At 45.5% G+C, this 14,017-nt stretch overlaps 1 protein-coding gene across 13 annotated transcripts in view; it reads right to left on the reverse strand.

Annotated features, from left to right (window-relative positions):
- The window catches only part of CLEC16A (C-type lectin domain containing 16A), a 229,092-nt gene that overhangs the window by 208,870 nt on the left and 6,205 nt on the right, over positions 1–14,017 (reverse strand). For 8 of the 13 annotated variants that reach the window (XM_035267032.3, XM_078344753.1, XM_035267035.3 and 5 more), the window contains exons 2-3: positions 6,164–6,292; positions 1,216–1,349 (exon numbers count right to left, since the gene is read on the reverse strand). In XM_035267032.3, coding sequence (XP_035122923.2) covers positions 1,216–1,349; positions 6,164–6,292 — 263 coding nt within the window. Of the gene's footprint in view, positions 1–1,215; positions 1,350–1,838; positions 1,961–6,163; positions 6,293–9,413; positions 9,521–14,017 lie in introns of all 13 variants that reach the window. The other 5 variants (XM_078344752.1, XM_078344755.1, XM_078344750.1 and 2 more) reach the window with 2 other exon arrangements.

The following is a 14,017-nucleotide window of genomic DNA, read 5'->3' on the forward strand; positions in this document are numbered from 1 at the left end:
CAAGAATGTCTCTAGATGATGCCAAGTGTCCCCTCACTGGAGACCACTGAGCTAATCACCTGGGATAAAACCCCTCTCTATTGTGGCTTTGCTAGGGCTGGCGCCTGGATGTTAAAATGAAAGCACTGATGGCATGTGCCTCTCAGGGGTGGTTACTACAGATGAAGATACTGAGGCTCAGTGAGGGCAGGTAAGAAGTTCAGAGTCACACACTCGCTAGCCAGGTGGCAGGACTGAAGCAGGAGGGTGGGTACCAAAGCGCACAGACACCCTTGCCTGCTCTCCACCTAGGTCTTCCTTATCCTGCTACTTCCAGCTTATTCTGTTGGCTGATGATTCAGTGACCCCACCTCTTTAACAGCAAGTCATAAAGAAGAACTGCAAACACCCCCGGCATCATCAGCAGAGGGGAACCCTCTCACGGTACTCACCACACAGGGACAAACACAGGGTTAGGGACTGAACTGTGTCCCCCTCAAGTTAATACATGGAAACTCTAACCCTGCTTGTGACTGTATTTGAAGACAGGGCCTTTGGGGAGGGAATTAAGGTTGAATGAGGTCATAAGGGTGGGAGCTCTCATCCAATAGGACTGGTGTCCCTTTAAGAGGAAAAGACACCGGCTGCCTCTCTCTCAGTCTCTCTCCACTCACACACAGATGAAAGGCCGTGTACAGCAAGAAGGTGGTCTTCTGCAAGCCAAGAAGAGAGCCCTCACCAGAAACTAACCCTGTTGCTGGAGACAAAATCTTGCTCTATCACCCAGGCTGGAGTGCAGTGGTGCAATCATGGCTCACTGCAGTCTCCACTTTCTTGTCTTGAGCAATTTTCCCACCTCAGCCTCCTGAGTAGCTGGAACTACAGGTGCACACCACCACACCCAGCCAATTTTTACATTTTTTGTCGAGATGGGTTTTCACTTTGTTGTCCAGGCTGTTCTCAAACTCCTGAGCTCAAGTCACCTGCCCACCTTGGCTGCCTAATATGCTGGGGTTACAGGCATGAGACACCATGCCCAGCCAGTCTTGAACTTCTAGCTTCCAGAACAGTGAGAAAACTAATTTCTGTTGTTTAACCCACTCAGTCTATGGTATTTTGTTAGGGCAGCCTGAGCAGACTAATATACTCAGGAAGCACAGACAGAGAAAATCATGCCAAACTTCACCCTGCTCGATACCCAGCAGTACAGAGGCGAATACCAAGGAATGTCCTTACAAAGTGAGGTCTCGTGACTGATATTCTCAAAGAGGATGTTCAAGGTCTGCAGCAGCTGAACACACACATAACGGCCCGACTTTTGCCGCAGGATGTTCAAGAAGAAAACAAACATATTCTTCTCCAGGAAGAAGCTGAGGAGAGAACGGAAAACGGTCAGTGGTTTGCTTCCACATATGGAAACTGAAATTATTATCTGGTTTCATTCACAAAACAAGTATTACTTTCCCCCAAGGTATCTATAGACACAACAGATCATCCCACCCATTGTCATCTGCCACGACTGGAATTCCCAGCAAAGGAATAAGATAATTCTGAGTATTAACTAAGTTTTAGAGCTGGAAACAGTGTCTCATGCCTGTAATCCCAGTACTTTGGGAGGCTGAGGCAGGAGGATCACTTGAGGCCAGTTCAAGACCCAACCTGGGCAGAATAATGAGACCCCTGTCTCTACAGAAAAGAATAAAAGGCCGGATGCAGTAAGTCATGCCTGTAATCCCAGCACTTTGGGAGGCCAAGGTGGGTGGATCACAAGGTCAAGCGTTCGAGACCACCCTGACCAACATGGTGAAATCCTGTCTCTACCAAAAATGCAAAAATTAACTGGGCATGGTGGTACACACCTGTAATCCCAGCTACTCAGGAGGCTAAGGCAGGAGCATTGCTTGACCCTGGGAGGCAGAGGTTGCAGTGAGCAGAGATCATGCCACTGCACTCCAACCTGGGTGACAGAGCTAGACACCATCTCCAAAAAGAAAAAAAAGAAAGAAAAGAAAAAAAATTAGGTGGTGGTGCATGCCTGAAGTCCCGGCTACTCAGGAGGCTAAGGTGGGAGCATCGCTTGAGCCCAGGAGTTCAAGGCTGCTGTAAGACATGATCAGGCCACTGAATTCCAGCCTGGGTGACAGACTTAAAAAACAAAAAGAGATCAAGAGAGAGCTTTGGTTCCCAAATTGTCAAGTTCCAGGGGAAAATAACTGGAAAGAAATACGCAGGTACTGATGTGGTGGAGAAACCCTACTAACCCACCCCTAAGTCTGTTTCGGCCTTTCTCCTTGTGGATAGGATACTTGTCTGCATGCAGCCTAGCGGCACTGGCTCCTGGGGGTACACGTCAGCTCTTTCAGTCTTGAAAAGGAAACAGACCACCCAGTACCTTTCTTTAAAAGAAGAGAATGACATTTCTAGTCATGTGTTCTCTGTACTCACATGAAAACTCTTGCATTTGGGACACTGAGAAGGAATGAGGTGTGTCTGCTGGTTGACTCAGCTGTGGGTGCCTCTCTGCCCTCATCTGGCATCTCCACAGTGGGGAGGTCACGAGCCTGAAACTTACTCAGTGCTGCCTGATTCTGTCTGAATCCATGAACGAGTAAATGAATGAATTTAAACGGCCTAAAAAAGACCCTTACAATCTTCTCCAACTCTGAGAGCCCGTCTGCCTGTAAACGCCATTCATGTCGACCTCCAGAGTAGTTCTGTCATTTGGCCTATTTTGTCTACCTTCAGTTCAAGTTGCATAAATTCAGTGACTCCTCAGTGTCACTAGCAAACTCACTGCCGCACTGTGACCAACTTGGAAACTTGTTAAAATGTCTGTACCTAGATCTTGCCCCAGGGATTGACTCAGTAGGTCTAGCACAAAATCCATGAACCTAGATTTCTAAAAATCTCCATAGGGGAGTGAGCGACTCCATAGAAAATCAGCTCACTGTAGGACTAGAGTGCTTTATAGTACCAGAAAGTAGGAAGTGCTCAAAAAACAAAAGGAAGGGAGCATATCAAGGGGACACAAGAACCAACCTGACAGAGCTCCTAGTGGCCAAAGCTGAAACTACTTGAGCAACAAACATATTGAATTACACCGAATTATTACCCAGGAGTACAAAATATCCGCGAGTTCGCAGTAATATAAGCAAACGACTGCATAATAACTGAGAGAGAAGAGACAAATATTCCATGCGGAAGAATTTCAAACAACACATGTAGATACTACTCCCTTCTAGAAGGTAGACCTTAACCCCCACCCCCTCATCATGAAAAGCTGGGGCAGACTCGGTGACTCTCTTCTAAAGAACAGTGTAAGGAAAGGAGAAAAGTACAGAACTTTACAGTACAGAAACCTGGCAGACAGCACCTTAACCAGGTGATAAAGGTAACGTCACCAGGACGTCATGAGGCTGTCACGGGTGTGCTGCTATCATGCCATGAGGGGGCGCTTCACCCCTACAGCATTATTCCCCTTCACTGCCAGTTTAATCGCAAGAAAAGCATGAGACAAACCCAGACTGGGGGACGCTCCATAGGAGACGTGGCCAGCATTTCTCAAAACTTTCAAGGTTGTAAAAACAAGGGAAGACTAAAAAAAAGTCACAGAGGAGAGGAAGCTGGGGAGAAACAACCACCAAATGCACGTGGGAAGATGGATAGGATCCTAGCACAGAAAGGAGATACGGACAAAAAACTGGCCAAATCCATACGGGGCTGAAGCTGACTAACACTGTACCAATGTCAGTTTCTTAGTTTCGTCCAACGTACCCTAGTAATATAAGACATTTACAAAATGGGAACTTTCTGTACTAGCTTTGCAACTTTGCTATAAATCTAAAATTATTCCAAAATTTTAAAATGTAGTAAAACCAAAATTTTCCTGGGGACCTTGTGGAGCAGCTGTTTAAGAAACACAGGGACTCCAGGAGCTCAGCAGGTTTTCTAAGATGACAGATGGACTAAGAAAGCCCATTCTAGGCAGGGTGCAGTAGTTCATGCCTGTAATCTCAGCATGTTGGGAGGCTGAGGAGGGAGAATCGCTTCAGCCCAGGCGTTTGAGACCAGCCTGGGCAACATAGCAAGACCCCGTCTCAAAAAAAAAAAACAAAAGACCTTTCTAGTCAAGTGAACACAGTTTCTAATCTTTAACCCGAGGGTGTTTCTCATTTCCAGAAAGATATTTAAAAAAACAAACAAACAACTGCCCAGCACTTTGGGAGGCCGAGGCCGGCAGATCACCTGAGGTCAGGAGTTTGAGACCAGCCTGGCCAACATGGCAAAACCCTGTCCCTACTAAAAATACAAAAAAATTAGCCCAGCATGGTGGTGCATGCCTGTAATCCCTACTACTTGGGAGGCTGAGGTAGGTAAATCACTTGCACCCGGGAGGAAGGGGTAGCAGTGAGCCAAGATCATGCCACTGCACTCCAGCCTGGGCAACAGAGCGAGACTCCATCTAAAATAACCAAGCAAAACCAAACCAAATTCCTCATGGATCCTTAAACGAAGCTAGTTCCATGTATAAACGCAATTTCATTACTCATGTTTTGCTTTGGAGATCATAGCTAGTGTTTACAGGTTCGAATTTGAAGGTGTTTGCATCTCCACAAGTAGCTTTATCAGACAACCTTACCAATGAAAATATAAAACTACCTTGAACATATATTCAGGAACTTGTTCAGTGCTGTCTAATTCTGTCTGAAAACAGAAAGGGTAATATCCTTCTTATTAAGATATCTAAGAAGAAGCCAAGTTAAAAATCGAGACCATCCTGGTCAACATGGTGAAACCCCATCTCTACTAAAAATACAAAAAATTAGCTGGGCATGGTGGCACGTGCCTCTAATCCCAGCTACTCGGGAGGCTGAGGCAGGAGAATTGCCTGAACCCAGGAGGCAGAGGTTGCGGTGAGCCGAGATCGCGCCACTGCACTCCAGCCTGGGTAACAAGAGTGAAACTCTGTCTCAAAAAAAAATAGAACACCTTTACTTTTCAAAAATGAGTTTTAAAAGTGGCCTCAATATTTATAATTGAGAATACAATTTTACACACACACACACACACACGCACACACACGCACACGTGTTTGGTGGGTGTCATAACCCAGTCCCAAATCCTTCTGCACTAAGAGATCAAGGCAGGTCTATTAGGGAGGTAGTTCACAGTTTACAGCCCTTGCTTTTTTTCTTTGAGACATGGTCTCACTCTGTCACCCAGCTGGAGTGCAGTGGCACAATCATGGTTCACTGCAGCCTGGACCTCCTGGGCTCAAGCAATCCTCCTACCTCAACCTTTTGAGTCGCTGGGACCACAGGTGCACACCACCATGCATAACTAATGTTTGCAGTATATATAGAGTCAAGGTCTCCCTATGTTGCGCAGGATGGTCTTGAACTCCTGGGCTCAAGTGATCCTCCTGCCTCAGTCTCCCAAAGCTCTGCAATTATAGGTGTGAACCACCGCAGCCAGCGGTCCTTGCTTTTCAACTGTCCAGTGAGGCACACCTGTCTTTATCATTTGCTATCATTTATTCCTGTGCCAGGCACTAGACAAAGAACTTTTTCTCTCTCCTTTAAAGGTAAAGAAACAGGCTTTGGGAGATAAAAAGCCTGGCTGAGGACTGCTCACCTAGGAAGTACGAGAGTCGGGGTAACCCCTCACAGATTCTGGGCGTGTGTTCACCTTTCCACTGCTTATGACCTATGTGACCTTGAGCCAAAAGGGGGACAGCAACAGGACCTCCATGATGGGATGGGCGGGAAACTTAGCTGGATTGTCACATTGAGAGCTCAGCCTTGTGCCTGGTCATCAGTAAACACGGCAACTGGGAGCCCTTGGTGACTCCCCAGGGCACAGGCCTTCTGTTCATGTACAATCTAGCCACCCAGACAAGTTATCCTTCCTTTGGGGTAAGAATCAGACACAACCTGCAGGAAAATTACCCATGACATTTTCAGGTTTTCTAAAGACACTCATTTTCATAAGTTCCCCATTTTTGGCTTGCATTTCTATAGTGTTTCAAGGGCATTTTATTTTTTATAGCTAGATAGAGATAGATATCTGGGCAAGATCAAATTCGTGTCAAATCCTGACATCATCAGGAATGACTCATGGTATACATTTAGAAAAACATTCAAAGACAAATGATCAAAAAACAGCAATCATGAGAAACCCTCACTCAAATACAGAGCTGTCATTCTGATCTCCCCAGATGAGGATCTCGGTGATGGAGCGGATGGTCTCCACTAGCAGGTTCCGGTTCTGTTCTGTGACTGTGGTGTTTTTGGTCAAAACATGGTACAGATATCTGAGAGAAAACAGAGAAAAGAAAATTAAAGGTTACCAACTGAAATGCAAGCCAAGTTCAATGACCATTAGCAATATTTTGGAGACAATACAGCAGTGCTTTTTCAGGCTTGGGTAGTACAATTTCCCATTCAGATTAGACATAACTCACAACCCAAGAAAAATAGCAGATGATGCTTTAAGGGTTAAACAAAGGACACACCAACACAGACAGAGACAAAAAAACAAACAAACCATCAAACCCTTGAAGTCAGCTACTCTCAAACTGCAGAGTGCAAGATAATCGCCCAAAGAACTGGATCAAGTGGGGGCTCCTGGAGCCCCCTCGGAGACTCCTATTCAGCAGGACTGAGGGAAAAGCAGGCACAGCCTGTTTCACACACTCCCCGTAGTGCTGATGCCATCAGAACAAGTGGGGACATACAGCTCAGGCCGGATGCCTAACACAAGACCTGCATCCAGGCTAATGTTGAGATTCAGAGCAATAGAGCCACAGCTTAGGAAGGCTGGATCCCAGGGCAGACGCTGGGGCAAAAATCACATGCAATTCCCCCTGGAATGCTCGCTATCCCTCCTCAAGTACAGTATGCCCATCAGACCTTATGGCTCAAATGATATGGGTGGTCTGCAGTCCAAGGGCAATGGTCCTATTTGCTGATAACAGACTGCTGAATTCACAGAATTAAATGGGCTGGCTGGGCACGGTGGCCCATGCCTGTAATCCCAGCACTTTGGGAGGCTGAAGCGGGTGGATCACCTGAGGTCAGGAGTTCAAGATCAGCCCGGTCAACATGGCGAAACCCCAACTCTACTAAAAATACAAAAATTAGCCAGGCATGGTGTTGAGTACCTATAATTCCAGCTACTAGGGAGGCTGAGGCAAGTAGCACTGCTTGAAGGAGGCAGAGGTTGCAGTGAGCCAAGATTGTGCCACTGTACTCCAGACTGGGCGACAGAGCAAGACTGTCTCAATCAATCAATCAATGGCTGGAGAGGCTATGGTGCTATATTTCATCTATCCAAACAGGCTTGGATGTCAGGTGCTAGAGCAGAGACAGGTGGACATTGTCTAGTCCTCAAGGCCTCTTTGCTAGTAGGTAAGACAAAAAGAATCACCGAGGCCAGTCCTGAGTAGTGCAGGTACCAGAAGCCTGGCTGGATGCCCTGGGAGTACTGTCAGGCACAGCTTTTAAGACAGCTTCTCCAGGGCCCACAGAACCAGGTAACTTCACCTGTCAAGGGAGCTCAGGCTTGAGAAGGAAAAGCAGACACCAAGAGAAAGTGACTCAGGAAAAGTCCCCTCCCCTCCTAATTTCTTTATGGCCATCTTTAGTTTAATGAGCTGAGGGTCTGGTGAGAACAAGGAAGGAAAGGGCTAGATAGGATTGTCCTATCTACAATTTCTAAAAATGGGCAAGAGATAAAGAGGAAGAACCTTGAAGATGGCACAATAAAGAACAATCTGCTATTGAAAGGAGCTGGGGTTTATATATTAATACTGTTACTGTTTATATATTAATACTGTTATATTAATATGCTTTAAAGACATAGTACAAAATCAAGCATTTAATTAATTAATTAGAAATTGCATGTGATTTTTAATATGCAGTAATGAGAAGAGCCCCCCCAAAACACAAATCCTCAACCATTTGTATCCAAATCTACCCATGGGGCTTCAGGTGGGGGTATGGGGCCAGTTCCCCTGTGTGACTACGGAACTCAAACAGCACTTGAACTACCCCGGGATGAGTCGCTGGAGGACCTACTCCGAAATCTACATCTTCATCTTGCCTCAAGTGCGTCTTCCCCAAGAGTCTGGAAGAGCAGTTTTCCGAACTGCAGTTCCCAGGCATCCTGCATCAGAATCACCCTTGGAAGCTGCCCCAGACCCATGGAATTGGACTTCTGGTGCAGGGCCCCAGTCCCACTGAAGTTTTACAACCACTGTGCCACTCTAGCTATAGCTACCAGTGACACTCTCCACGTAGGCTACCATATGCCTGACACCCCGCCAGTGATAGGCATCATTGGCGATGTGGGGGAAGGGCGAACTCTCCTTCACTCTGGAATTTTCTTCTGTGTACATCTATTACCATCAAACATTATACTCCTAGCCCGTGGGAGGCAGCAGCTTAGGTGAGTGGGTCTGTCCTGAAGATCCCCAATAAGGAGAGGAAATTTTAAATTCTTTACGACCACGTCTGACTTCAATTGACGGGGCTTTCTGCTTAGAATGTCCTTGCTGTCCTTGTCAACCAGGAAACTCTGACTTATATTTCAATGTACAGCTTCAGCATCTCTTGATAAAGCCTTCCCCATTGCCAGGTGGATTTAATTGTTCCCTCCTCACTGGCACCTCTGTACCCATATGGATTTGCTACTGCACAGCCCACCCTCCTTTGCAAAGATCTGCCTCCCTTACTAGACCTCAGTTCCTCAAGGTCAGCACCATCATCTTACTGATCTTGGTGACCCCAAATGTCTAATACATAGCAGGTGTGCAATAAATGCTGAAGAGGGCAGGTATGGTCTTTGTGAACATAACTTAGATCAAAGCATGCCAACTAAACATAGCCAGGATCCAAATGCAGACACGAAAGTGACAGCGCAGAGCTATGGTGAAGAGGTCAGGCTTTGGAGTCTGCAGACAGACTTGGGCTTGACCTCTGGCCCTGCCACTTCCAGTGGCCTTGGACAAGGCGCTTCACCTCTCTGCAGCTTAGATTCTACACAGTGGTGGGAACAGTCAAGGTTTCTCACTGGGTTGTTCCAGAGAGGCAACGGGATCACGCACAGAAAGAGCTGAGCACGGCGCCTGCCACACAGCAAGGACTCAACAGAAGCAAGCTCGGCTGCCACTGTGATTAGATTACGGTCATTGTGATGGGGGCCATTATTCATCTTATTCATCTTATTCATCCATTATCCAAGGAATGAATATTCCAGGAACATGGAAAAGAGATCAGGCTAGATTCAAAGAGTCAGGGAAAGAGGACTTCAGGGGAGGAGTTGTGATCGGATGGTTCAGCGAAACCAGAGCAGGAAGTAGAGAAAGTCTGGTCTTTCCTGAGAGGCACCAGAGTATATGGTTAATTACAAACACTGGTATAATGAGAACATACCGTTATCATAGACACTGGAATGCCTGGGTCTGAGCACATCTCCATCACTTATTAGCTGGGTGATCTTGAGCAAGTTACTTTCTCTCTGTGCACCTCAGTTATCTCACCTGTAAAATGGGAACAGCAACAGCGCCTAAATACTTTAGTATCTACCTATTTTGGTGGTGCTGAGAGATCATGGATAACTAACCTGGCAGTTACTATGTATGATACAAGTGCTAGCTATTGGTATCGTTGTTCTCATTAAATAATCTCTGGGAGCGGGGGGATCCTAGTAACTACCAGAAGGCCCTATAGGCAGAGAGCGCAGGGCAGTTAGTCCTGAAAAGAAGATTCAAGGAGCCCCCATGTGCCTGGTTCTCTTCAAGGGCTTCATGTGACCTGCAGACTCACAGTAACCTGAAAATGTGCACACTATTGCCACTGCACAGGCTAAGACAGCAAGTGAGGTTTGGGGATGTTCAAAAGCTCGCCAACAGCCCTGGGCCAGGAAGCAGCATCTGAGGGTTCCATCTGTTTCTTGGCCTCTCGATACTTGGTGTTCTTTGCTCTGGTCGGTGGCGCCATCTGCTGGGTATGTAGTGATACTGCATGGGGCTTTCCTGCGTGAATGAAGCAGATGCCTGTTCATACATGTTTATGGACTCTTTTGTGAGGTGGCTGTGCAAGTCCTTTGCCCATTTTAAAAATTAGGCTGCATGGCTTTTTCGTGCTTGCTTGGTAGAGTTCTTTATATACTCTGACTACAAATCATTTACTGGAGATGCATATTGCAAATACTTTCTCTGACAGTGGCTTACCTTTTTGCTGTCTTTATACTGGTCTTTGGATGAGCGGAGATTCTTAGTTGTAATATAGTTCAATTTATCAGTCTTTCCCTTGGATGGTATTTCTTGTTTCAAACTTAAGAGGTTCTTACCTAGCCCAAGGTTATAAGGAAACGCTATTTACCTCTAACAAAGTTACTGTTTTACCCTTTACATTTTGACTTCGAGTCCTTCTGGAACTGATTTCTGTGTATGATAATGAGGTATTGGCCAAAATCATTTTTTTCTATATGGAAATGTACTTGACCCAGCACCATGTACAGAAAAGGACCTCACTTCTATATTGCACTCCAGCCCCACCACTGTCATTAATCAGGCAACTACCTGTGCGGGCTCATTCTGGATACTCCAGTGTCATTGATCTGTTTGTCTCTCCTCGTATGAAGACCATGATGTCTGATTACTCCAGTGTCATTGATCTGGTTGTCTCTCCTCGTATGAAGACCACCATGTCCGATTACTGCAGTGTCATTGATCTGGTTGTCTCTCCTCATATGAAGACCACCATGTCCGATTACTGCAGTGTCATTGATCTGGTTGTCTCTCCTCGTATGAAGACCACGATGTCCGATTACTGCAGTGTCATTGATCCGGTTGTCTCTCCTCGTATGAAGACCACGATGTCCGATTACTGCAGTGTCATTGATCCGGTTGTCTCTCCTCGTATGAAGACCACGATGTCCGATTACTGCAGTGTCATTGATCCGGTTGTCTCTCCTCGTATGAAGACCACGATGTCTGATTACTCCAGTGTCATTGATCCGGTTGTCTCTCCTCCTATGAAGACCACGATGTCCGATTACTGCAGTGTCATTGATCTGGTTGTCTCTCCTCGTATGAAGGCCACGATGTCCGATTACTCCAGTGTCATTGATCTGGTTGTCTCTCCTCGTATGAAGACCATGATGTCTGATTACTCCAGTGTCATTGATCTGGTTGTCTCTCCTCCTATGAAGACCACGATGTCCGATTACTCCAGTGTCATTGATCTGGTTGTCTCTCCTCGTATGAAGACCATGATGTCCGATTACTCCAGTGTCACTGATCTGGTTGTCTCTCCTCGTATGAAGACCATGATGTCTGACTACTGCAGTGTCATTGATCTGGTTGTCTCTCCTCGTATGAAGACCATGATGTCTGATTACTGCAGTGTCATTGATCTGGTTGTCTCTCCTCGTATGAAGACCATGATGTCTGATTACTGCAGTGTCACTGATCCGGTTGTCTCTCCTCGTATGAAGACCATGATGTCTGATTACTGCAGCTTTACAGTAAATCTTGCAATGGGGTAATTAAGTCCCCCAACTTCTGTCCTTGTTTTTCAGTATTATATTGGCTATTCCTGGCCCTTTTAATTTCCATATACATTTAAAAATCACCTTCTCCATTTCCACAAAAATACCTGCTAAAATTTCCTTAAACTTGCCCTACATCTCTGGCTAAATTTGGAGAGAACTGACATATTTCCAATAGTGTTACATTTTGATATTTACAGGAGAGTCTTGCAGATCTTTTGTTAGACCTACTCCTAGGTAGTTGATACTTTTTAATGCTATTGTAAATGGTATTGTTTGAAATATTCATTTTCTAAATGTCTTTTGCTGGTATATAAAAATAACTACTAGATTTCAAGCTCCAAAGCTCACTGGGGGTTATACCTTCACCTTGCTCGTCCCACAATGCCTCAGCACACCGTTTTACACAATGTTTTAGGAAGAGATGCTCAATATACATTTGCCTGAATGTAATAAAGAGAAAAGGCTGAATGGATTAAGATTTAATGTTGTAATGCTGCATCTAATTCCAGGGCTTTGGAAGATCAAGTAATTCAACCACCTCAGAGATATAAACATTTTAATAACTTTTTTTTTTTTTTTTGAGAGGGAGTCTGGCTCTGTCGTGCAGGCGGGAGTGCAGTGGCATAATCTCAGTTCGCTGCAACCTCTACCTCCTGGGTTCAAGCAATTCTCCTGCCTCAGCCTCCCGAGTAGCTGAGATTACAGGTACCTGCCACCACACCTGGCTAATTTTTGTATTTCAGTAAAGACAGAGTTTCACTATGTAGGTCAAGCTGATCTCAAACTTCTGACCTCAAATGATCTGCCCACCTTGGGCACTTCCAAAGTGCTGGGATTATAGGTATGAGTCACACCCCCAGCCTTTTTTTTTTTTTTTTTTTTTTTGAGCAGCAGTCTCCTTCTGCTGCACAGGCTGGAGTGCAGTGGCATGATCGTGGCTCACTGCAGCCTCCGCCTGCTGGGTTCAAATGATTCTCCTGCCTCAACCTCCAGGGTAGCTAGGATTATAGGTGCAGGCACCATGCCCAGCTAATTTTTGTATTTTTAGTAGAGACGGGGTTTTACCACATTGGCCAGGCTGGTCTCAAACTCTGGACCTCAAGTGACCTGCCTGCCTCGGCCTCCCAAAGTGCTGGGATTACAGGCATGAACCACTGCACCCAGCCCATTATAATAACCTTCTGATTCCAAAAGTAACACACTTTAGAGAGGTTGGAAACTTTGACAACAATGAAAGAGAAATGTCAACTGTGTGGGCCAGAGATGACTGCGGCTGGAGTTGTAATCTATTTCCTTGGGTCTTTTTCGTCACTATGGATATTTACATAGTTGAGGTCATGTTGCGTTATCCATCCCCATGCCAATCTTTTTTCCCACCTCAGCTAAAACAAGAGCACTTTTTTGGTTATTGACAACTGTTTGCAAGGATCTGTAATGGCTACATAGTATGCCATTTAAGGACAAGCACAGTAGCAACTCCTTTGAAGGGGTTTAAGATTCCTGTTTGGGTGATAATGTTGCTATGACCGACCATATGTGCAAAGCTCTGTCCTTAACTCAGAAAAGTTTCAAAGGACAGAGTGATTATCTCAGACACTTAACGGCAACAAATTAAAATTTTTCTCTTACAATGATAACCACTGTCACAATGATAATGTTTTCTCTCAAACTGTGTAACCACCTCAGTAAAGGTTGAAGCTTCCCACTACTACCAGGCTCTGTCCAGTGCTTCATTTTATCCTGGAAACATTCAACTCTCTGGGGATGATGCTCTGGGAGCTGAGGCACCTGCCCGGGGCCCCGGTGCAGCACAGGGCATACCTAGGTTAGGACCAGGCAGTCTGACTCAGACCCCATGATTATAACCCTTCTAGGAGTATAGAAATGCAAACAATGTAGTAAACAGCAATCTGATTGGCCAAGCATTTACATGAAGTTTTGAATGCCGAACATACAAAAAACGAACTAGATCAATAACAAACCGAAAAGGCATGAATATACTATCAGATCTCACAGAAATTCCTTGTAAGGGACTCTTACTCCCATTTGTCTGAAAGGAGCCAGCATTCTCACAACCCCAACAGGAGCTCTGCAGACGCAGTCTCAATATCCAGCCTTCCCCACTGGCTAACTCCACTGACTGATGAACTTCACAGCCCGAAACGCCTGGAGAAGAGAAACTACAACTAACACTCGAGGTGCATCACCAAGGACGATGGACGTAAACAAGTCCCACCTCAGGTGTAGTGAGGTGACTTAACTGTCACTACTAATAGAGCCCCATCCCCTTCAAAAATTAGCAATTCAGTCCATTTCAGAGAAAGAAATACTAGCTCCAAGTTCATTTCTGTGACAGCATTTCTGCAAGTTTTATGCCTTCTACCATAATGTGCTTATTAGAAGCTCCTAATTGAAGATTTTGAAATGCATATTCCCAAGCTGGGGCATGAGAAAGGATACGTAGAATAACAGGAGGTCT

This window comes from Callithrix jacchus, chromosome 12 (genome assembly GCF_049354715.1).
Source record: "Callithrix jacchus isolate 240 chromosome 12, calJac240_pri, whole genome shotgun sequence".
NCBI lineage: Eukaryota > Metazoa > Chordata > Mammalia > Primates > Cebidae > Callithrix > Callithrix jacchus.